We start from the raw sequence: 24,644 nt of genomic DNA, 5'->3' as shown, positions 1-24,644 counted from the left end.
CGCACCTTGCCCCCTTAGGAACTTTCATCACCTCTCGTGAGACATTCCTCTCCTTAGGCGTATCGCCCTGCATTGCAAAGCAATATTACCATCCAAGTGCATTTACTCTGGGCTTTCCGCCTACATGTCTAGGTTGCTTGATGAATCTTAAAATTTCTTCATTGCCAGTTTTAAGTAGTTGTACTAAATACTTTTTATTTAATTCTCATTTTTAGACTGAAATTAATTTTGCTTTCTCTTTTGTTGTATTTTTCGTAACATGCGACCATTTCCCATTTTTTGTCTTTCGAGATTTCAAACGGAAATACCCGAGATCAAAACAAGGTTTTTTTTCCCTAGAAATTGGGTCTGACTGTTGGTTGTGAGCACAGCATCACTCAGTAAAGTTAATCACTGATTGTCCTGAGAATCTGATTCGGATAAAACTTAAATTCTTTGGTGCATCAGTGTTCAAATAATTTTATTCTTAATATAGTTTATGTTAATGCAGATTGGTCACGTGGCCTCTTCAGCTGTGTCTGCTTCCCAGTAATTGAATCAATATGAACTTAGCAATTGATTCACGGATCCCTTATTCTGAGGAGCTCCCTTCACATAATTCTGTTACCAATATTTTGAGCATTAAATCCTAGAGTATTGACGAAATATCATCATTTCCTCGATCGATTTATACATTTGGTAGAAATATTGTGTGCGAAAGATTCACTAGCTGTCATCCTCTGACTTCAGTTTTATAACTTACCTTTACGGAAAGCCTCGCTGAAACTTAAAATACAGTTTGCATTTTGCGGTTATATTAGCTTTTTAAACTTTTAAACCTATGACATCACATCCTCCATACAAAATTACAAAGCTAAACTTCATCCTGTCTACTTTACGATCTAACCTACACTTATGCCCGTTATTTTGGTAAATAGCATCAGAGATTTTAAGTCGTAAATCTCTGTTTAGTATATATATATATATATATACCTTCTGTAGATGGCAATGTGAGAATTTTAATTAATTTCCCTTGTATTATGCGTGGCGCTTCTTAAATATTTAGCTAACGTTACTATGGGGGGGCTCCACCGTACCTACATAACGTATAGAGGTTATTGATCATTTCCATAACTCCTGGTTCGTGTGAGAACTCAATTTAAGGAAGCGCTCATTATGAAGTCATAATGAAAGTTTTGAATCGAGGATATTATAGTTATATAAAGTGACCCTATGACTTTGTATAATTTTTATTACGTAGTGTAATAATTTTTTCTTTAAAAAAATTAAAAAAAGTACCTGGTGAAATCTTCAGCCAAGTTTTATAAGCATTATGTATGTATAATGTACGTGTATAAATGAATTTAGTGAATTTGTATTTCTAGTTTGTGTCTACTTTTACCAAACTACAGTATCCAGCAACAGTGTGTTTGCGCGCCAAACTAGATTCACTCTCTCTCAAGTCCCAAACCAGTCTTCTGTGTTCCCATTAACTACTTACCGAGGGTCCTTTTTATTAATTCCCTTAGGAAACATGCTAAGATATAATAAACCTATTTATCTTTTTCTAGGACGGCCTCACCACATGTGAGGGGAGAATATTAACCTAGCTTTCCGGCACTTTTGAATTAGGACTTTCTAGGTTCCTGTACACTAGGTGGCTCAAAAACTATCCTCCTAACACTCTTTAAAGCCGATGAAGGCCTCCGCCATTCCGAAAGCTTTAATGGGGCCTCCATGTAATTCTCTCCTTGTGGCATTCTATGCGATGAGTAAGTTTGGGCGACTTTGTTGGTCGGCTAGCTAAGCTAAATCACAAGTAGATGTCCACATTAATTGTTATGTTCTGCAGGGTTATTTGCTGGGATGGCTTGGAGAAACAGATTTCTGAAAAAGTGATTATTGCACTTCCATCTTTGGAGAATTGAGGCTGCAATCAGTCGAAGTGTGAGTGATCAAGAAGGGTGACTTTTCCGAACCATTTTCCTCTTATACCAAAAACTTTGTTTTCAGAGCTGCGCCTTATAGTTTTCCTTAGACCAGGGGTCGGCAACTTCTTTCAAGTAGAGAGCCATATTTCCTTAAATGATTTTAATAAATCTTAACAAGAGCCGCAAGGATGATAGTGTAAAGAACTCTGTAGATCATTTGTATTCACAAATTATTATTTTATGATATTCAATAACATTTAAATGTTTCATATATTTATTTTCACATATTGCAAAGTAAATAAACAAATAAATAATAACTAAACCTGTGTTTGAATGACAAGGCGGCAGTCTTACAATATAAATCAAGTACTTTATTTTGATTTTGTACGAGTATTATTCCATTCAATTTCGAACCTATCACATTTAAAATTATTTTTGAAAAAATACCTTCAATAAATGGAATTTTCATTTGTTTCAATAAAATTAAAATATACAATTTATTTTGGGCAGGCTGAAGAGCCACAGAATTTGGATAAAAGAACCGCATGCGGCTCGTGGGTTGCCGACCCCTGCCCTAGAGAACTTGAATTTTACTAGTTTTTCAAGGATGAATTTTTCAATACTTCTACTAATTAGGGACAATTCCAATTTGTTATTGTTTCCACAGAAAAAAAGAAGAAAATTGATAATGATATAGAATTTTGGCGGATGATTCACACTGCCAGTTCAATTTATAGTCCTTGCCTACGTAAACTTGATACAAACAGGAACAATTCAGTCAACCAACGAACACCGGAAATGGTGTCAATGGACTCACCCTCTCGTTTACTCGGTAGTTTTCAAGTTTGTGAGTACGCCAGAGTTGGATGTGTTGTGTTTTCTTCATTGTTTGTTGCTGTACTTCACTTTTCTCCATTGCCTTCACTTCATTTTATGCTTGGTTTTGATAAAAAAAAATAGCAATAATAATTACAAATATTGTTAGTGTACACAAGTAATGTTATTTTCATTACGTAAATAGCATTCGTAATGACTTTACAGCCGTTAGATTCATGTTTGAAGAGGAAGTGAAAAGTTTTGAAGAAAATTTAATAAGATTATTTTACTATTTGCTGGAAACTTCCAACAGATTTGTTACCCAGTATGATGATGGTTGGGTTATGGATGTATTTCGTGGCGCTAGATGGTTAGCTAGTGATGATGCTATTTGATGACAAGTAGCCACTTTAATAGCCAACAATAAGATTGACTTCAAGGTCGCAGCTTCAATTCTCTGGCTCTCCTTCATCGCCATTGTGCTATGTTACACTCACACGATTTTGCTTTCTATTTTGTGCCTCTCTATTATCGCGAAATTCTTCTTCAAGTTTCAATTTCATCAATTTATTATTTAATTACAATGTGATTAAATCATTTCACGTAACTGTGGGTTGATCAATTTTATAAAGGAAGTGTAAAAATCTCCTTAGACTTGCTTACAAATCAATTATCGGAATACTCGCTCAAGTTTAAGTGAAGCAACTACAATGATAAAGCAGTAAGCCCGACGCTTCAGTAAACCCTGGTTCAGCTCTAAAATGAAAAGTAATTGGAAGTTGCCTTATATGGCATTTGATGCAGCAATTTAAAGGTAATCTTAAGAGTAATTAAAACTTTGAAAGACAAAAAAATGGTTATTAAAGCAGTTTTATTAGGGCATATCGATAGTATCCAATCCAATAGTTTGAAATGAACAATAATTGGTTGTGTTTTTTAAGGCCTGTTTGGAACAGGTATTTATAAAAGTGGCTAGCTGCTTGGCCTTTATGGGTCAAATGAGGAGATGTACAACTCGGCCGCTTTCTTTATTTTAACGCGCATTACAAACGCTCTTTTAAAAACGTTTTATTTAACAATTTCCTCCCGCTAAGTTGGTTTTATATTCTATAATAATTAAGCAATTAATTTATAGAATTGTGTTTTCCATGTTATTGTAATTTTATTTTAAAGCTTGGGATTTTTGCTTAGATTTGACGAATTTTGACTGGGAATTGTGGGACATTTAATTCATTCTAAACTGTTATTCTATCTGTACCCTACGGAGGAATGTTCAGATCAATTCTAGATCGATGCTTTTATTTAAAATTCATGATTAATTTCGTAATGAATCCCAGGTGGACCCCTAAGAACCTCTTTTATTTCGGCCTCAGACAATTCAGTATCCACTCCCCTAGTTACCCCTCTTCTTTGCAATAGATATCTCGGTATGTACAAATTAAATCCTTTCCCTTTGGAGCAAAGAAGATCCCAGCAATTTATTGGCTGAGACTCCATTGTTCAATTCAACTCTTAACCTAATTATGCCTATTTTTTTCTTACGTTGTCAGTATTTTGGGAGATTTCTACGTGTTGTTCAAAAAGTAATTTCCCAATGGACATTGGGTGTATCCTAGCGATCCCTTTTTGGTCTCGTTTGGTACTTTCTATAATTACCTGAAATGGTCCTAACTCTGTACTTCTATACTCCATACTAATTGTATTTTTACTTACGGGCACTGAATGTATCTGCTTTGAAATAGCATCGTTAGAACTTACCATTTTATCCAGCCTTTGCCACTTCATCTCCACATCATCGAGTGGCCTTCCCGATACTTCCCCACAATCCAAGTTCATATTTACGGAAAACTTACCTCTTAAAATTTAAGGAAAAGAAAACTTGAAGGTAATAATAACACACTCGGAACACACTATGTACACACACACACACCGATAAAACCAAAGAGTACTGTCTGTATCACTACGACCAAGTTGCAACTTAAGGTCCGCTGCACTCAACCGCTGATACCCACAGTCTAAGAAATATAGATAATAAATGTTATAAAACTCCAAATTAGCACAAACAAACGTTTAAAATGACATAAATTAAATATTAAACACGGAGACAATTTTTCTGTGAATTCACTATTTTAGCAAATCATAGAAACTCTACTGTTGAATCATATAGATTGTAGGCTGTCTTCGCAAGTTTTGTTAAAGGTTCGTAATCGTAGTACTTATGATCATGAATCCTTAGTGATGGACCATGAACACTTAGTGATGGAAATCTTAGATTCTTAGACTCATAAAATTATTCATGTACAGAATAACTGCTAATTAATTAATTTTCTGGAAAGTTTACGTGAAGGAAAATCTAAGGAATCCCAGCAATGAGATTTAAATGTTCTTTGACACTAGGTAGGTGGCAGAAGTGGAAATCGTTCTGTATGAGTACTTTTAAAAGAAAAGCTAACCTCTCAAGGGAAAAAGCTTGGAAGAAAAGGGATTTTTGGGTGGGCAAAGCACAAGAAAATTGTATCAGTAAAGTTGCCCTTGGGTGGAGAGTTTTGGTCCAAACATGAGTATCGGAAGCTACAATTCCGAAGAGATTATAAGTTGAATTTTCTGCTGAAATTTCCAAAATTAAACACTCACGAATCCTTTAATTAAAGCTTAAAAGTGGGGTGCTTGGTACGATAAAACATTTTATGCGGAAATAGTTGAAAATCGCTAAATGTAGTAGTTTGGAGATTATGATAGTTTTAGTGTAAACTAACTTAGGAAATAGGAAATGGATAGAGTTTTAATGATAACGATGGCAGTTGTATTTTACTTACGTATACACGGACATTCAATCCACCAGCCAACCAGTGCGTATCGTTATTGTCTTTGAGAACCTGACGACAGTCTTTGTATAGTGATCTGTTATGAAACATGGCTCTGGTGTACAGACGGATACAGACAAGGCTAACTATATCCTCTTCCATCGTGCGCACTCAAAGCTTCTGTCTCACTCCTCCAAGTATATCATTGCACCTTGGGTGTTGTTGCTGCTTGGCTGGATTATGTGAATGTAGGCCTTCTACTATTTCCTGCTGGTTCATACACTACACTTCAACAAGACTCCCATCTTTGTCTGTAAAGATTATAAAAGGTTTTAATAACTCACAAAGATTGCCAGTATCCAAAATTAATATTAGTTAAAAGATGCTGCTTAAGTAGCTCGGTTTTTTTTCCCATCCGTCACGAATTGGTAGTTGGACGTTAAGCTCCGCCTGAAAAAATAGGCGATTACTTACTTTACTTTTTGCGATGTTCCATTTTCTTTCTCAAGGGGTAAAACGTGTATTTTTGTCTAGTGGTAAGCTCTTTTACCATACTCTAACGAATTTAAGAGGAAAGAAAAAAGAGACAGGAGGTAAGATGGTACGCGAATAGGAAAAACTTTTAAATATTAAAAAGAAATTTTCATTACCTAAAATAAAATGAAATCGACGTAGAAACACATTTAAATGCAGTTAATTGAGCGCATTTAATTTGGAAAATGCAATTTTATGGTTATTTTTACCGACAGTTTAAGAAAAATATAATCTCGTAAATGTTTAAGGTTATAAAGAAGAAGGATGTTGATTAGATGACGCTTCTTCCGATCCCAACCTTAATTCTTCTGTTGTTATTTCATTTATTTGTTGCGCCTCTAATTGGTCGCAAGCGAACAAGAATTAAAACACTGTGAAATAGCTAGAGAGAGAGGGTGTGAGGGAACGGTGCTCTCTAGAGTTTGAAGGAGCGTTTTCTACGCCCTCATCTTGCGAAAGGAATTAATTGCCAGTCTTAATACCAAGCTCAACAGGAAATGGTTAAATACTGTAACTGCAGGAAAATGTTTTTCCGGTTTCTAATCATTTATATATAATATAAATAATAAAGCAAATTGGATAGCTAATACTATTAAGAATAGAGAGGATATTCTTCTTATAGTGTAAAATGCATTTAGCATGAATTGCAGAAAATGAAGAAAGAACCCTTAAATAGTTTCAAAGTAAAAATAAGAACTATTAAGTTCAGTGAACTGCGCTGGAATTGATTCAGATTTACGTATTTATTTAATCAGAAAACAATTTTTATGTTTCATTCAGAAAGCAACTCTATCCTTTGCCCTAATTATTAAATTTCTTAAGCTGGTTTTAAAATGCAAATCACATATTCCAACTACTGCCCACATTGGGAAAGTTGGCCCTGGCGTTGCCACTTCTACTTGCTTATTTAGAACTGGCCAGCGAGAGCAGTTCGATGAATACCTAGATGGAATTTATTATTAGCGCTGTGTGTTTAGCCATTGTTCATTTCACCAATAATGTTCAACTTAATGTTGTGTGCAGTTCGCACAATAGTGTAAAGGAAGAACTGTGTACATCCGGTTTGGAGAAAGGTCAAAGCAAGAAACTCCTGATTACGCTTAAAAAAAAAGAGAACTATTTTTTGGCTAGATGAAGTTAAAAACGGAATCTATTAATCAGTTTCGAATATGCTATATAATGGCGGATTTGTTTTAACGTTAGAGAGATCCAGGGGTGGCTACGAACCCACATTCGAGTCGATGTGAAGTCCCTATCTTTTCGGGGTACGCTCCTAATGTGTTTTTGGTGTTGCAATTTACAAGAAAAGTGTGAACAAACTTAAAATTTAGCTCAGTTGATGCTCTTTTAGTCGTTTTTTTCGAATTCAACTTAAGCCAAAAAGAATTTCCGGTGATGAATACTCAATTTTAAACAAGTAGATCACAATCGCACTGCGTTCCTGTTCTAGGGAGTTCTTAATTGATGGCAGACACGAGCCTCTCTGCCCATTACAGCCTTCGCAGCCTATCCCCCACCAGCTCCCATCTTCGCAGACCTATTGTCTCCACATCTTTAACCTTGGCCATCCTCGAAGTCTTGAGGATGCCCATTCAGAGAGCCGCCTTTAAGGCTCTTATTCAGCAGCCATTTTATTTGTTCCAACCACCTTTTGAATCTTACACAATATCGGATTCCATAAAAAGTACAGCCACTTCTTGGTTCATCCTAATCCTGATGCTTCCTGGCCTTAAAGATCCAAATATTCGTCACAGGATTTTACTTTCCAGCCGCATTATCTTAGTCCAGCTGCACGAGTCAAAGCCCTTAATATTATATAATCTCGTAATGTCTTAATTTAACTGTAAGTGTCTTTTGTTACTCTGTTTTTTAAATAGTTAAGCGTGGAATTTAGTTTTTAAAAAAAACCCACAGTGTGCGGGATTAAAATCTAGACAATGACGTGTATACACGTCGAACGCAAAGGTAAAACAACCAAAAGTCGTAATATAGTCACTGGAAGCGACTTTTTCTGCATTCTCTCTGTGACTTGAGATTACCGAGCATTCTATGCTCATTCAAAATCTTGCACCGCTTCTTCACGTATGCATTGCCTAGTTAACTTAGGGACGCAAGAGCTTTTACAAAGAAGAAAAGAGCTTTGAATTCTGTGCAAAATGAAATCATACTCGTACTGAGGTCTGAACCTCTATCTAGGGTAAAAAAACGTCATTGCACAAGGGTCGGAGTTTTTTGTTTTTTGTTTTTTTTTTTTTTTTTTGGTATCAGTGCTAACACTATTAACCAATCAACAACTAACTGTATGTTGAACATTGTATTGTTTAATAAATTCTATCAAAGACGAATATACATAGATATTATTTGAGAATATTATCTCCTTAAAATATAGGGGAACAGTGCAATATCTCGAGATTTCGTTAAAAAACTTTTCTCTTTCTTTATTATATCTAGGGCAGACCATCACCACGTGTTCAAAATCTTCTGTCTCATTACATCTCCTACAAAGAGGAGAGACCAATTTCCCTATTCTAAACAAATACGACCGACAAATACCATGGTTTGCTCTCATTCTATTTATTATCGTAACCATTGTTTTACCAAAATACCCATCTTTAAACCATACTTTATGGTTAACCTGAACGCACTCTTAAAAAGAGATTTGGTTTGACGTGTATACACACGTGTCAAACACGCTTAATTGGTTTTAAGGGTTAGTACCGGGCCTTACTATTTAAAGACTTTCAATTCCCTTATGGTCATTCTTTCGCCCACTGTTCCAGCATCCTTCTCCTTCTAGGATTGAAAATTTTAAAGGAAAAATAAATGATCAAGTGACAAATGCTAGGAATGTTTCCTTAGATTCTCTCACCTTATCCGAAGTAACTATTTGCGGAGGTTAAAGAATAGAGGAATTTTAAATAAATTCTATAGGAGTGGCTTACAATTAGTTAATTTTATCTTACAGGCGATAAGGGGACAACTTTCATATAAGCTATCCCCCTTCTCAAGGTTGATATGTTGTAATATTTGTGCGTCTGTACATATGTGCACGTGCAAATATAAATAATGTTCCATGATAATCTTGCTCATTTTATAATAAGTAAGGCAGTGGATTTCACACTGAACATATATTCGCATATAAACACACTCGTACTTATTTTGTGTTTGTGAAATAACCTGTTGCAGCGGTTGTTGGTGAACTTAGCGTTTTTTAAATATTTCATTCCCGCTACACGCCCTAAGGATTTATATAGGTTATACATGTATTTTTTTTCTATTATATCTTTTACTGTATAATACATTATATATTTACCACAGGTTATTATAACATAATTCAAGGATTTCTTCTTTTCTATTCCTGTATTATTTATTTATTTGAGTTTTTTTTTGTTAAAAAATATTTTTCGTAATGCTGATATCGCGTAACATGTTCAAGGTTAACATTTTTATCATTGACTTACTGTAAATACCAGTGTAGAAAGCGGTTGTTTTATTTAGCTGCTTGCCAAGTTTTAAAATGAACAATAGATCATTAATAACGAGTGACTGTTATTATTGTAATTAATAATTATTGATGATTTTTAGTGATAGTGGTGTGCGGTTTGAAGTTAAGTTACTCCAGACAAACTTGTAGATTTTAGGAGAATATAAATGGTTTTTGGTTAACCACCCAGCGCAGTTGTTGTTTTGCTGTTGTTTACCACGCAATAATTAATCGTATAACAGGAAACAGAACCTCTTCTAAGTTGTATTAGTTGTGTTTGTTACTCCTTGGTGTGGCAACTTCTAATGAATCACACCTGGGTTCCTCCTCCATGCCTGGAACCTTCATCCCTTCTCGCTGCATTTCTTCCAAATGAATCTGTGGTGAATTTGCCCTGCAGGTTTCAGTACAGAGCCAAAATTCTTGAACCTAACAATAGACTTCCTTCTTCGGGGACTTGAAATTCTTTTATTGAAATGTGAGACAAAGTTCCGCTACCTTTTTTTTCCGTTCACGGACAAACCATTTCCTCCATTTTTGTACGGTTTATTTACTAAGGTGTTCTGAGAAACACCCAAATAGATTTGTTGAACTTTTATGGAGCTATTCATTCTGGAATACCCCAGGAGATGAAACCATTCTTTCAGGTTCACTGGGACTGCTAGAACTGCCCAGGACACCATTCTTGAGGAGGTTTTGTAGGACTTAATGGACCTCCAAGGCAGCCTTACTGTCAAAAAATGTGACTATCCCGAAATTAATTATTCTCCATCAATCATGTCAACAGCGTAGAGATGTATGTTGCATCTGCAGCTTACTACGACTAACTGAACGAGGTTTAGCACTATTATACTGCTTGGCACCCTTACTTTTCTTCGTCCTGAAACCGTTAGCATACTATGCTGAATTACCTCACCTTGGCGGTCCGTATTTCCAATCCTCTTCGTCTGAAATAAGAACTTTGTAAAGGCTTGACTAAACTATACCTACGTAGGAACTGTCCAGTCAGAAGAAAGACCTAAACCTAGGTACGACGCCTACAGCCTTTTTAAGCGTGTACTATTAACACCAGATTTGTATCAGTTATAGTTTTGGTTTTTACAATAACCTGTTTAAATTCTTTTTATAACTTTAAATGACTTTTCCAAACAGATCGAATTGTCTGCGTTATTTTATCGTTTTATTAATTTTATCAGTGCTTCAATGGCCAAATTTATTAGATATAACAAACAATGTTCCGAGTTTGTTTACTTTATGTTTATTTGCACAATGGTATTTAGTGTTGGGCTGACCTTGATGCAAGTTCCTGTTTAGTACAGGTGAGCTCTAAAATGTGACAAGAAACTCAACTAAACAACTTCAAGTTTCGGAACGTGTTGAGCTTGTTCAACATTCCTGTCTGGTTTTTTTGTGTGACTCCGTTGAATTATAATTGTAATTAGATTAATTAGGATTCTCTGCTGAGATCTTTTTTTAATTTATTACACGATTTATCCTTCAACACTTTCCAAACCAGTTATCGAATCCCAACAACATTGTAGAGTAATAAATATTGGACTTTTTCTCTGGCCAAAGTAGTTCCATTCATCAACTTACCTCATATGCTGAGAGATTTCAAATTACCTAATAATAAGGCTTAATTACACCTAGCGAAATTGTACAGTACCTCGGACATTGTACAATGCAATATATAAGTAGTTGATGATAAAAAAATCGTATTTCTCCTCATCTTTTATCAATTGGGCGCTACTACTTCGTTGATAGCAACAGAGCCGCAACACCGTCCATGTTACTTTTCCATGTTGATGGTGGCCAAATTAACAATGAACACCCTTCCCCCAGATCCAGCTAGCCCAATTAGTTCAGCAAGAGCGCGCAAGAGATTATAGCTGAAATAGTTTTTAGTTTTTATGCGCTAGTTTACTCCAGTGATACGGATTTCTGTTAGGTTTGCTCAATTTTCTGTAATTTCTCTCCTTGGCTGAACACCGTGTTTATTTATTTATTTTTTTTTTAAGAAATAGTTCTGCTATAATATCTTTGACGTTGGATATTGCCACCTAGATGTGGTCCATTCTACTACACTAATATGACTGTCATTTGGATGACAATGGAAACCATTTGGATTAAATTCTCATTAAGAGATTACTTGTTCTTTCCATGGCTTTGTTTGTTTTCTGTAATCTGGATTGAGATGGTCATTATCTACTCCGTCAATCTATGCCTCGTTTTATTCAATCCTTAATCTCTAATAGTTATTAAATATTTCACACTTTCCTGGTACAAAAAAAATGAAAATGATAAAAAATTCACTCCCAACTAATCGATCCACTAACTTATAAATGGAAATTATATCGATCCTTACTCGATTCCACATACGGAATAGTACTGGCCAGACGTCACATCCGTCGTTTCTACCACTACCCTCCAAAATCCTAAGAACTATTTACAGCTCCACCTTACATCTCCTCAATGTAATTCCCTTTCGTTCTAGACGTTCCATTTTACCTCCGACAGATTAAACGCCCAATCCATCCATTAATTTGCTTCCTTCCCCAGACCAATACCTCATTCCCCTCTCAAAAATCGGATAAAGTGAACAAAAAATCCAACATCCATCAGATAAGTGACCGACCCTTCGGTTTGTCTATAGTTTTAGACTAATATTTTGATTAATTAATAGCTAACTAATGACAATGGCGTTATATTTACATGGAGTCACTTCTTCGTCTGTTTTGAATGCAGTTGCGAAATATTTTTATGCTTAAAGTTGGGTCGTTAAAATTAGTGATCTCTAGTGGAACTGCACTATAAAGTTGCATTCGAGTGGAATATAAAAATAAAATATTTACTTATTCAATGTTATTTTAGTTGGTAGACCTGGACACCAATTGTAAAGCAGCCTTTCAGAAAAAACCTGTCAATCCCGTTGTTAGCTAGCAATTTTTCTGAAACTGAGCAAATATCAAGAATATAAACAGGCGATAGGGTAACAACTAAATGAAATATCACTTGCACTTTGATTTGTTTAGTGAGTGATTTTAAAGTAAAATACACTGCGCACTAGAAGATTGTGATCGAGAGCCTTATGTGGCTTCCTTACACCTCCTGGATTGTAACTTCTGTTCAGTTTCCAGAGTTAAGAGTGTGGGGATGTTCCAAGTTGGTGGATATGAGGTGTTTTAGTGAGAACACAGTCGCATATACACTGCTGCCAGCCTTGTTTGAGCTGTGGTCAGTCCACTAACTTCGTTCTAAGGCGAGTTTGATTAAATATCTCTAAAATTTACTGACCATTACCATATATGGTATTAGTACGGAGAGTGATAGTGTGTGATGTCATAAAAGAAGTATTGTTTAATCAGTGTGTGTGGGGGGGGGGGCCACAGAGGAGGGGAAAGCTGCTGGCGAATTAATAACGCATGAGAAGTGTTGCTTAAGATGGGTCTTGGCGTTACCCGTTCGTTTCTTCATCATCTTCGTCTTCAGCTTGGCTCTTCCTGGAAAGATCATTGTTCTGTAACAATTCCTTTTTCTCATAACCTTGACTACATCGCTCCATTGTTTTGCCATCAATTTCAAATGTTTATTACGATTAGCGCATTATCCACCTTTTAGAAAATTATTCTTTAGAGACTTGATTTTAAAAAAATAAATAAATACATATTTTACCAGTAATTATATTGGATTTTAAATCCAATTGCTATTCTTGATTTGAATAATTGGCCAAGCAAAGTGCAATGACTTGCACAGGAATTGCATCTAATTTTATGCAGCTTTGCAGTGCCATCAAAGAACGTTTACCTATCCAGGATCCTTTTAACCTTTATATTCATATCTACTTCTTGTTCCAAATTCCTGAGACCCGTGGAAAACTATGATCATATTTGTTGAAATAATAGAAAATGTAATAAATAATAGAAGTTACTTTAATATTATGCAATGCAGGTGGCAATGCAGGTGGTAATTTGAACATTACCTGAAATAAAACCATTTCTCGATTAGTAAATGTCCAATTCTTGGTGGATCCACACACTACTCTTGCGATGTGCTGGTATGTGGATATAGCTTTTCGTGTTTAATCTAAATTGATAATGGGGTAACCATTAGTTGAAGGGGATTCAGTTTTCACTCTTAGTATAGAATGTTCTCCTTTAGTGAATTGTGTGTAGATTTAACCGAGAACTGTTCCACTTTAGAAATATGTAGAAGCAGAAACATATTCTATTTTATTATTATATAGTGAATAGGCTGATCACTTAGGCAAATCAGTCCATTAAAAATCTGTGAGAATTACCTAGCAGCACGGGGTTGGATTGATTTAGATACAACCAGATTCATTTTTTTTATATTACTGCAGTAAAATCGCCGGTAAAAAGCCCTTAAAATCTTCACTTTAATTCAAGTTTTTTAAACCGATGCAAAACCTTGTATATATATTTAGGGGTGACATTTGAAAGTAAATGAGCATAAAAAAAACACTCGGCGCGTCTACAGTAATACAAAAATATATTTTCAGTAGTATAGAAAAGTCAAGGTAAATGCAATGATGTAATACTTTACACAGCTGTGAGGTTATGCAGCTACCACAATGGTGTGGATACTATGAACATACCATTTACTAATTTTTTTTGGTAATGTAATTTTATATTTACCCACATACATTTCGTATATATATTCTTTAAACGAAATTGTATCCAGTAATTTAGTATCCATAAATTTTAATTTAACAATTCAGTTGACCACAATTGATTTCTCGATTTAATTAATTGTGAGATGAAAATTGTAACGCTTCAATGAGTTGGGTGGTTACTTAACCAATTTTAATGTTGTCGTGGTGACAATACGATGAACGGTTCGGGCCTTCATGATCGGTAGCACTAGATTTACAAATGAAGAAGAAGAATAAAAATTGCTAACGATTCTTAGGGCGGAGCTGAAAAGGATATGAATCTGTATTGGCAATCCGGTACCAAAAGATCGATAGTGTCGTTTCTTTTACAGAACAGAAAAGGACCCTTTTTTCGAATTAGTTACAATTTTCTCGCATTTAAAATTTTGTCTACGCTATAGACCAGTTATCTTGAGGCTTAGGCGACTGAAAATTCAGAAAGACATCATCGTTATGAAAGCCTAACTGAATTCTGCTCCAAGTCCTGGCTGTTGTTAAGCAGAGAAACTATCTCGGTGCATGACTCTTCAGTACTTGATGCTCCTTAAGTGGTTTGTGGTTTTTTACCCTTATTGGTAGACTTTCCCCTGATTTAATCTCCCTTAGATCATTATCAGGGAGCAGCAGCAGTTTTAACGGAGCCTCTTTCAAATCCTCCACTCGAAGAACGGTAAAAAAAGACATGTATCAAAATCATTGCGGAAATTCCATCCACAACTTGTCGATTCAAATTCCTGAACGAATTATTCCCTGAATACTTCACCAGTTTGATGAAGTGATGTTCTTTGTTTTGTTCTTTGGCTTCAACTTAACATTAAACCTCTTTCATTAGGGAAAGAACTTATTGGAAAGCGTCAGTAGGTCTCAGTTTTAGTAGTTTCATTCTTACAATATTTACCATAGAGAAGTGTGATCTTCAGTAATAAATTTTTAAGTAGAAGTGTTTTAAAATGTTTCGTGAGCAACTTTGCCGTCTAATTAAAGAACCTAAATAGGAAATAACGGTGGTCACAGTTATTTTGCAATAATTGCATGCTATTTGTCCCGTTCCAAAGCTCCGATGGTAATTTAGTTTTAATCCTCCTTTGGAGAATCTTTGCTAACGGAAGCTGCAATGCTGATTTTTGCTAATTACTAGATTACAGTTCTTTCTTTTATATACGAGGTGTGTTCAAAAAGTAACGGGAATTTTCGTTTTTTGAAAAAATATTTATTTATTCATCTACATTAATATTGTCGCCTTCAAAGTAGTCCCCTTCGCATACAATACACTTGTGCCAGCGCTTTTTCCAATCCTCGAAACACTTCTGAAACTCGATCTTTGTGATAGCTTTCAGCTCTTTCAGCGATTCGCTTTTAATGTCATCTATGCTTGTAAAACGACGGCCTTTTAATGTTCTCTTTATGTTTGGAAATAGAAAAAAGTCACATGGAGCCATGTCTGGCGAATATGGAGGCTGGGGCATCGTTAAAGTTTTGTTTTTGGCCAAAAATTCACGAACAAGCAATGAAGTGTGAGCAGGTGCATTATCGTGGTGCAAAATCCATGAATTGTTTTGCCACAAATCCGGGCGTTTTTTTCGGATTGCTTCACGCAAACGGCGTTGAACTTGTAGGTAGTACTCCTTATTGATTGTTTGACCTTGTGGCAAGAATTCATGATGCACTATGCCATTAAAATCGAAGAACACAGTGAGCATAACCTTCACATTCGACCGCACTTGTCGAGCCTTTTTCGGTCTTGGCGATCCAGAATGCCTCCACTGGGACGATTGAGCCTTAGTTTCGACATCATATCCGTAAACCCATGTTTCGTCACCTGTTATAACACGTTTCAGTAGATCCGCATCGTTGTCGACTTCATTGAGTGACTCTTGAGCAACTTCCATTCTCCGCTGTTTTTGTTCGCAATTCAACAATTTTGGAACAAATTTTGCTGCCACACGTTTCATACCCAAAACATCCGAAAAAATTTCATGGCATGAGCCAATTGATATGGCAACATCATCAGCGACTTCTCTGATTGTGATTCGGCGATCGTTCATAACCATTTCTTTCACTTTTTTCACGTTTTCATCGGTTGTTGATGTGCTTGGACGTCCAGGTCGTTCGTCATCTTCAACGTTTTCGCGGCCATCTTGGAAACGCTTATACCACTCGTAAATCCTTGTTTTACTCATAGCAGACTCACCATATGCCTTTATTAACATTTCACACACTTTATTACACTTTATTTCATTTTTTACGCAAAATTTAATACAAATTCTTTGATCCATTTTTTTTAACAAACAAAAATCGCCAAGCTCGAAAAACACGTCTAACCTTAACGGCTGCCACTTAAGAAGTAAACAATGAATATTACTGAAAATTTTATCGTACTTCAGGGGCATGTGTACCAACATAATAAAAAAAAAAAATTTACAATCAGACTCTCCAAACCCGCGAAATTTAAAAATTCCCGTTACTTTTTGAACACACCTCGTATAAGTATATATTAAATATTAAATCTCTCCTAGATTCCTCGTCCAAGAAGTGTAACCGATCATTACAGATGAACTGAAATGAGGAATTCCAATTTTAGTAATTCATGATTCAGCAGGACGGTGGGGATTTCTGCTGGCCTGATTCCTTAACTACTAATTCTCAATGGTTCAGTAAAGTAATTACAATGTGCCAAGTAATTATTACAGGAAACTATTGGAATTTGTGGTTAATTTTTTTCCCTAGCAGAAGTGCTCGTTGTAAAAAGCTTACTTTAATAAACAAGGACTACTACCTTAACTACGACATATATGAAAATTACTTAATGTTATATTACTTTAATGATAAACTACTTAAAAGTCTTTAGTTCTCTGGCTCCAAGTTATTGTACAACTTAACATTAAGTCTCTTTCATTAGGGAAAGAATTTATTGGTAAGCATCAGTTGGTCTAAGTTGTCATAGTTTCATTCTTACAATATTTACAGAATCTGAGTTTTTTTTTAACTTTAACTATATTTGTTTAAAATATAAGGGAATAAGTAAGATTCTTGGCCAGCTTATAGCAGGCAGTATAAATAAAATTATTCTGTCCGAATAGAAATTTTTTCCCACTTTAAGAAAAATGTCGACAGTTTTTTTTAAAGAAATTTTAATGAAAAGTTTGAAAGGAATACAGAGAAGAAAAGAAAGAATTGAGGTGAAATGGGGTTTGAGATAAACACAAACCCCATTTGACCTGAATTTCCGCATTTAATTATCACGGCTTTTCAATTTCCCGTCGGCAAATATAGCTCTTTTCCAAACACAAGATTGGGCAGGACATTTCCATTTTTAATTTAACTGCCGATGAACACGCGCTTTCTTTTATAATTTCTTAAAGGAGATGGAGGACACTCTTCTGGTATTTCGTTCAATAGTTTCAATTAGAAATAATATTTCGAGAACTCTTTCTTACTACAATTCAATTTCTCGTACATTTCTAATTATTAAGACCAAGAAAAAGTAAATTTTGGTGCACAATTTCTATGTATAAAGTCTTGTACAAATAACAAAAAGTATCAACTATTTTTTTTGGAATCCTATTGCTCTTAAAGTAACCCTGTTTTTGCTCAATTTCAGAAAGCGCTACAAAAAAAGCTTGGAGTTTCCAAATAGTTTTGAAATCAGAGACATACTAGCAAGCTAGCCAAAGATGTATGGAAATCCCCGACCGTAAAATCATATAATTTTTGCTACAATGCTTTTTATGTAGCAACAACGTAGCTATTCCCTTCTCTCCACCAATGGCAGCTACAGCCTCATTGTTGTAAGAATTTAGAATTGATTTGCTCCATTAGAATCTCTGCACATTACCAGCTGGACTGGGAACGAGTTGAATAGTATGCAAAATAAAATTTAAAAAAAAATATGGTTCTTTTAAAAATTAATAAACACAATATTTAATTAAATTCGAAAAAGATTGATTTGCCCTTTCGGCCATTATTGTGCTCGGGTTACTGCTACAAAAAAATAATCAAAAATTCATTTCCATTCGGCCGACTGACCAACTTTACTCAGTTTCTGTAAATATTTGACGAAATAACATATAATTTACAGGCTCAGCTGGTCCATTCAGGTCCAGGCAGAAGCAGGATATATTTACAAGTTAGTCGGTAGAGAATTATTAGTGAACGGGGGGGGGGGTATTTGGGCTTAATTAAATGGGGGCATCAGAAATATTACGGCTATAAATGTAACTCACCTGCGAAGCCAAAATGTATTGTGGTACTGGGTTCGATTCCCGGTCTTTAGGCCTTGGATTTTATTTAATGGTTAAGAAAAAGAAATTTACAGTAAAGTATGTTTGCTAGTCGCCTCCGTCCACGACTCTAATTGGTAGTTGGACGTTTCAGGCCCGCCTTAAAAAGTAGGAGATTACTTTACTTTATAAATGTAATAGCTAATTGAAAATCTTATTCTAATTAATATGGTACTCTATTTGAACTGTGAATTTGTCCTCTTGTCTCTTGAGATTTAAATGAATTTTTACGTTAAGAAGTTCACATGCTGGGCAGTTCTCAAGCTTTGAGCAGATTTGATTTTTTTGTCTGATAGTCTTATTGTACCTTCCCCTAAGTCTTTTGAAAAATAAAAACTAACTGTCACAGTTCCTTGAAACCATGAAAATTAGCTCGAAAGTAAGTGTAAATCGAAGTATAAATTCAGTTAAGTAGAGAAAAAGTATTACTAGAACCTTAATATTAAGCACATTGGTACTAAGTTATCATAAGTTGAAAGTCGTGACAACATTTGTTTCAACATGGTTTTTTGATGTCATACTATATTGTAGGAGGTTTCACTTTCGTTATATTTATGTAGAGGTTAGAAGTAATATTAGTTTGAAATAATCGAAATATTTTTTTTGAAATTCACATTTTTACCATTTTAAATGGCATATTTATTTCCATTGATTTACACTTGGCGTTAGTACATTTTCCTGATTAGGTACTTAGAGGTATGCTTAATATCATTTTCCTTAAAAAAACATTCTGATGAGAAAAATTTTATAATGCAAGTATATCTTACGGAAAGTGTAAAGAAAAACCGGAACCATTTACGAATGGTCACAAGTGCCTCGGATTCATTCAGTTAATCTTGGTCATAATCTCAGAAAAATAATGAAAATCATTCACATTCATTCAAAATATACATGTTTTAAATTCAAGAGTACCTAAAACTTAGGTCTCTGGTGGAAACTGCCATACAGCCTCAAGTATAAAAAGCTTTCATTAAAATGACTTTGGCAATTTAAGAACTTTAAGCATCGCTTTCAAATTGTGCTGATTACCACAACCAACTCCATTCGCCTATTTAGAATTGCAAACAGCTGATGGCTGCTCAAATGTATTACGTTTCAAATATCTGCAATGTTACGAAACTTCCTTCCGTTCTCATTAGCGCTATACCGTTCATTGCTATTTTAAATTATTATTTTTCAGTACTTAAAACTAGGTATAAAGATAAAAAAAAAAAAAGAGTTTATGCGATTGCAGGTTATGAAAGCACCTGTTTTGATACGGAGTGCTGCAAAGAGCGACTATCACTTTCATCCATGTGTAATGTGAGCGCTGTATTATTGCAGGATAAAATGTCATCCTGTTTATTATTACTGAGCCGTGCGTCTTGCATACATAATCATGAAGTAATACTACCAAACCTTTAAGTAACCCAACTTGTGAAATAATCCAGTGATATTTGTGCATGTTTAAACAAGATATTTCTGTCTTGTTTATTTAATCAATTTGGAACGTGCCCACTCTAGGTATTTTATTATTTGTATTTAAATAATAACCTACATGCCAAAAGAAATGCGCCAAGGGTAGGAGTTGAGATATAGGCTTGAATCTGCCTTGGATAAAAATAAAAACAAATAAGATATGAACCTATTTTCTCATTCCGCCTCAGCCAATTGATTGTCCCACTGAGGTCTTTCTTTCAAGCCTGACAGCCATCTAAAGTCGAAAGACATCTGATGTGAAGACCAATCGACACTAAACTGTTCATATGGACACATTTTGTGTTTAGTTTTTTGTACAAATCTCCCAACGGCAGTTGAAAACTGAATCCCATATTTTAGCCCGATCTTCGGCGTTCATTACTTCCCCTATGGACGTCCACTTTCAAAACGAGGGTGGTTTGTTGGTCATACCAGGATCCACCCCCATACCTGTATAGCCAAAAGAGTGGTTGCCTTGCTAGCCATAAAAATATTTTCAGGTCAAACACCTTTGAAGAATAGAACACTAAGGGCGATTCACCTTTTGGTAGTACTTATAGGTTAAAAAAGAGAGAGGACAATAAAAGAATTTTGCTCTGAACATAAAAGCACCAGATGTGTCTGGTGGGCAGGACTAGAATTGCTACCTCTTGAATTAAGAGCGAGAGAAGCAACCAGTCCTCAATTTTAACAGAGAAACATTATAAGTATCCATTTGCTTTTAAACTGTTCATCAGTACGTGACTTAACTGTTCAAGTGATTGCTGGAAGTTATTTAAGTGTATTTTAGAGCAGTGAAATTATCTGCAGCTGTTTGATGATAGAAGGTGATGCTGGTACCCTGTAATACGCGTAAATAAACTCTTATCTTCCAATAGTTGCTTAAATTCAAAATTTTGTTTCCAATCGCCAACAATTTACAAAAATATCTTATTTATTGGTTTTATTTTTTAATTGTCACATCCTACTCATTCTGTTAAAACTGATCGCAGTTTAAATTAATATTTCAAATAAAAAACTACCTCGGTTTAGAAAGATCAAATTTATATTTGGATAGATAAAATTATATGTCTTAAAGCGAATCTTTTTAATCGTAAAAAAATTTGTTATCTGTAGCTAATTCTGGGTGTTAATTATTTGAGTGTTGATTATATGAATCATTCTGTACAAGTACAGTTATCATTCGCGTTGTTAGCTTATTTTGTTTACTTCCGGCGAGCACAGTGTTGCGTGTGGTAGTATCACATCCAACCGCGTGGCCTACTTACAACAGTTTGTCGGACATCTGTTGAGTATTTTTTAAAAAAATGTTGCTTTCATATGTGTATATTTCCTGCGACAAACGACTTGGTTAAAATCATCCTTATTGTCAAGTAAAGTCTTTATTTCTTGAAAGATTAAAGTATTACACAATTGATGATGTAAAGATAAACTGAGGTGACTAGCAACAAAACCGCAATGAATATTCATAATTTTGTGCGAAGGTTTCTTCCTAACGGTTTCATGGATCGTACAGAAATAGGTTACGTGACCTTTTCTCAAGTTATTCTAAAAATAAGTACTGATTAAATTTTAAAACTATTTCACGAAGTTTTCATTTTAATTAGAAATGGTTTTCTGAACGTAATAATGTTATCTCATTTCTTTGTGTCCTTAATACATTTGGTCTAGAACGCTGGCACGATTTTCACTCTTTACTGGGAGGTGGCAAGTCTGAAGTTTATAGATACTAAACTGAATTACAAACTCTTGATAGGTAGATATCAGTGTCACTTTTGAGATACCGTCTTCCATCGTATTGTGGGCCTTATCTCAAGAGTAAACGTTATTGACATATATGTATTGTATTCAGTTAAGAAATTGTAAACTTTTAAAATAATAAAATGCATTAATTAACAGAAATTTTGGTTATTATTTTAATGGCGAAGTACGGGAAAGGAAACTATTAATATAATTTAAATTGAAAAAACCAATAGTTTTTATAATTTTGTTTAAAGCAATTGTTGAGTTCTTCTATCGCTAGTCATTGATTGAATTTGCAGTATATGTCTTTATTTTCATTTTAATAGTTTTATTTTCTATTCTAATAGCATTTAATAATCCATTTATTTTGTTTACAGCAGCGCCAGAGTGGGAGTACAAAAGAGTAGCAGTGAAGTGCTAGATATGTTGGCCGGGAGCGCCAATGGAGGCGGTGGAGAGGTGACGGTGGCGCTGCGAAGATGTGCCACACAACACATGCATTCTCCACAGGTTATGAAAGATGAAGTGGATGAATTGCCCAAGCTTACCATCGCAGAAAGGTATGTTTTCACTTTGAAAGGTGATACGGACGGTAGGTAAAAATGTGTTTGATAGACTCGAAGGACCTAAGTAACTCAGTTTGGCCCAAAGTGGTCTTAAAATGACAGATATTGTTTAACTTGAGGTTGCCATTGCAAGAGCGTGAATTCCATCAATTAGATGTTGAATCGCCCGTGCAGAGAAGACGTAGCACCTTGGTTACCATTCTGGAGCCTGTACGTTGGAGCACAGGTTTACTTCGAGATCCTGAGTCGTAGGTTATATATTCGTTTACCCAGAGATTCAAGATTTAAAATTCCATTTGGAAATTGTAATAAGAGAAAGTAGTTTGTTAATTATTTCTCTTTAAATTCCAATTTTTTTTTCTTAAAAAAAAAAATCCTTCGCCAGTTGATTTGTCTGGTCGGAATCCAATTGATTTCTGTAAAAGATTAGAAATTCTACCAAAATCCAGTTATTTGTTCGATTACCATTAAAAAAAGGATGCTTAAAAAGAAATTGTCTAAGCCAAACTCACAATAATCTACAGAAAGCACCCTTTCGATATGAGAACTCTTTCGAGTTAGAGTTATGAAGGTTCAATCCGTGGTAGACTAGACTTCACTAATAAATTTATTAAATCGCAGTTAACAATTTTCCTTACATATAAAAAAGTATCTGCACGAGGGATTCGAACTTAGAAACGTTTCCTTACAAATCCACGTTTCATAACCACCAAATGGCGCTAATGACCATAGACGTCAATGGGCCGGCGATAAAAACCAGTACACTATCACTCGACCCTATAAAGACAAGAATTTGTATACTGCAAATGTAGGGCAATCATGGAGAGTACTTACTGTGCTGTAAAGTTCTTAATGAATTGTTATACAAGGATAAACGTAAGAATGATTTTAAAATAATGTTTTTTTAAAAATTCCGACGTTAAAAGCAGAGACATTAGTGAACAAATAGCAAATATTTAAGAAGATAAATGTAAAGTTTGAACATAAGCAAGCAGTATATCTATCACCATAACATTCTATAATTATCATGAAAATATTGTAATGCATCGGTGAATTATACAAAGTGTACTGATTGTGCTAACTGGATTGTAATTTTTGTTTTCTTTGTAGGTTAGCTGCACTAAAAGAACAGGCGATGGCCAGTAGGATCATCTGTAGTAAACCTCCTCCTGTGAGTAATCTGTTAAAATTCTATCTTTCAAGAAAAATTGAATTACGTAAATGGCTATGAGAGAAGGTCGTCCAGTTTTATGTCGTAATTTTATTTACTCTTAACAAGGATGGCAAAAAAATCCAGTCAGAATTGAATATGGACTTTTTATAATCTTAAATATCAACGATAGTGAACCATGTAAAACAAGGTCAAGTTTGATGCAGTCTTAGAAATAAAAATATAATCTCAAAACTAATTACATAGTATTGTAAAAGGTACGCTATTTACTTAGTTAAAAGCCAAAAATAAATGGGCAATTTATTGAGGATGATTCATGAAAAAAAAGAATCCATTTCCACGGAGGCCATTTTAACCAGGCAGCAAGAGAAAACTTGGGAGGAGATAGCGTGTCTTTTTAGAGAAAAGCCGATTATTAGGAAATTGAAAAATAATTACTTTAATATCCTTTAACATTTGGCAAAATTGTAACCCATATTTTAACCTCAAAGATTGTATACATATATAGTGTGGTTTGATCTTTTCTTCGCAGGATAGTAGTAATATTTGAGGTTTTTGTGGTTATTTCAAGAATTTCACTTCATTTGAACTTTGAATACATCTTTCCAGGTTGCGTGGTTAGCCAGTATTAGTTATGATTTGCAGATCCTTGGTCCTTCCTAGTATTATTTATTCACATTTTCTATTCCATTAATTTCTACCTCAACAAAAAGGTACAAGTACAATAGCTGTTATGGCTACATCTTTAATCTGCTTTACAAATTTCCGAATTTAATTCAGAATGTTAAAATTATTGGTTTCCTGATGACCCGTCTATTGTTTTTTTTTCAAGAAGTGTATTTTTGTGGCTTAAGCATGGTGAAATTTAGAATCGAGACCTCGCAAAGTGAAATATATATATATATATATATATATATATATTTACGTCATAAATTGGTGTATTTATTGTACAAACGAACGACTGTCTGGCAAGTCCAAAGTTGCCCCTCTCAATGTCCCCAAAATCTTTTCCAAAAAAGTAAGTTCAAATAAAAATAAGGATGGAGGTTAAGTAAACAAAATTTATAGTTTTATTTCCATTAATAGATTTTTAATGGAAGTTTTAGAATTTGCGGAACTTTTTTAAAAAAAATTTGGTACCCTGAGAAAACATATTCCTTATTTCCTCTTAAATACATACATAAGTATGATTACAATTAATTTTTT

General features: G+C 34.7%; 1 protein-coding gene across 10 annotated transcripts in view; it reads left to right on the top strand.

Moving 5' to 3' along the window:
* Window positions 1–24,644, top strand: part of LOC141450661 (uncharacterized) — a 249,567-nt gene that overhangs the window by 209,010 nt on the left and 15,913 nt on the right. For 8 of the 10 annotated variants that reach the window (XM_074121283.1, XM_074121334.1, XM_074121298.1 and 5 more), the window contains 2 exons: window positions 22,079–22,261; window positions 23,378–23,438. In XM_074121283.1, the coding sequence (XP_073977384.1) occupies window positions 22,079–22,261; window positions 23,378–23,438 (244 nt within the window). The remainder of the gene's footprint in view (window positions 1–22,078; window positions 22,262–23,377; window positions 23,439–24,644) is intronic. The other 2 variants (XM_074121292.1, XM_074121307.1) reach the window with 1 other exon arrangement.

Source organism: Rhodnius prolixus, unplaced genomic scaffold (assembly GCF_049639745.1).
Source record: "Rhodnius prolixus isolate KJV_2025 unplaced genomic scaffold, Rpr scaffold_1, whole genome shotgun sequence".
NCBI lineage: Eukaryota > Metazoa > Arthropoda > Insecta > Hemiptera > Reduviidae > Rhodnius > Rhodnius prolixus.
The sequence above is the reverse complement of the archived record's forward strand: the minus strand, read 5'-3'. Positions and strand labels throughout refer to the sequence as shown.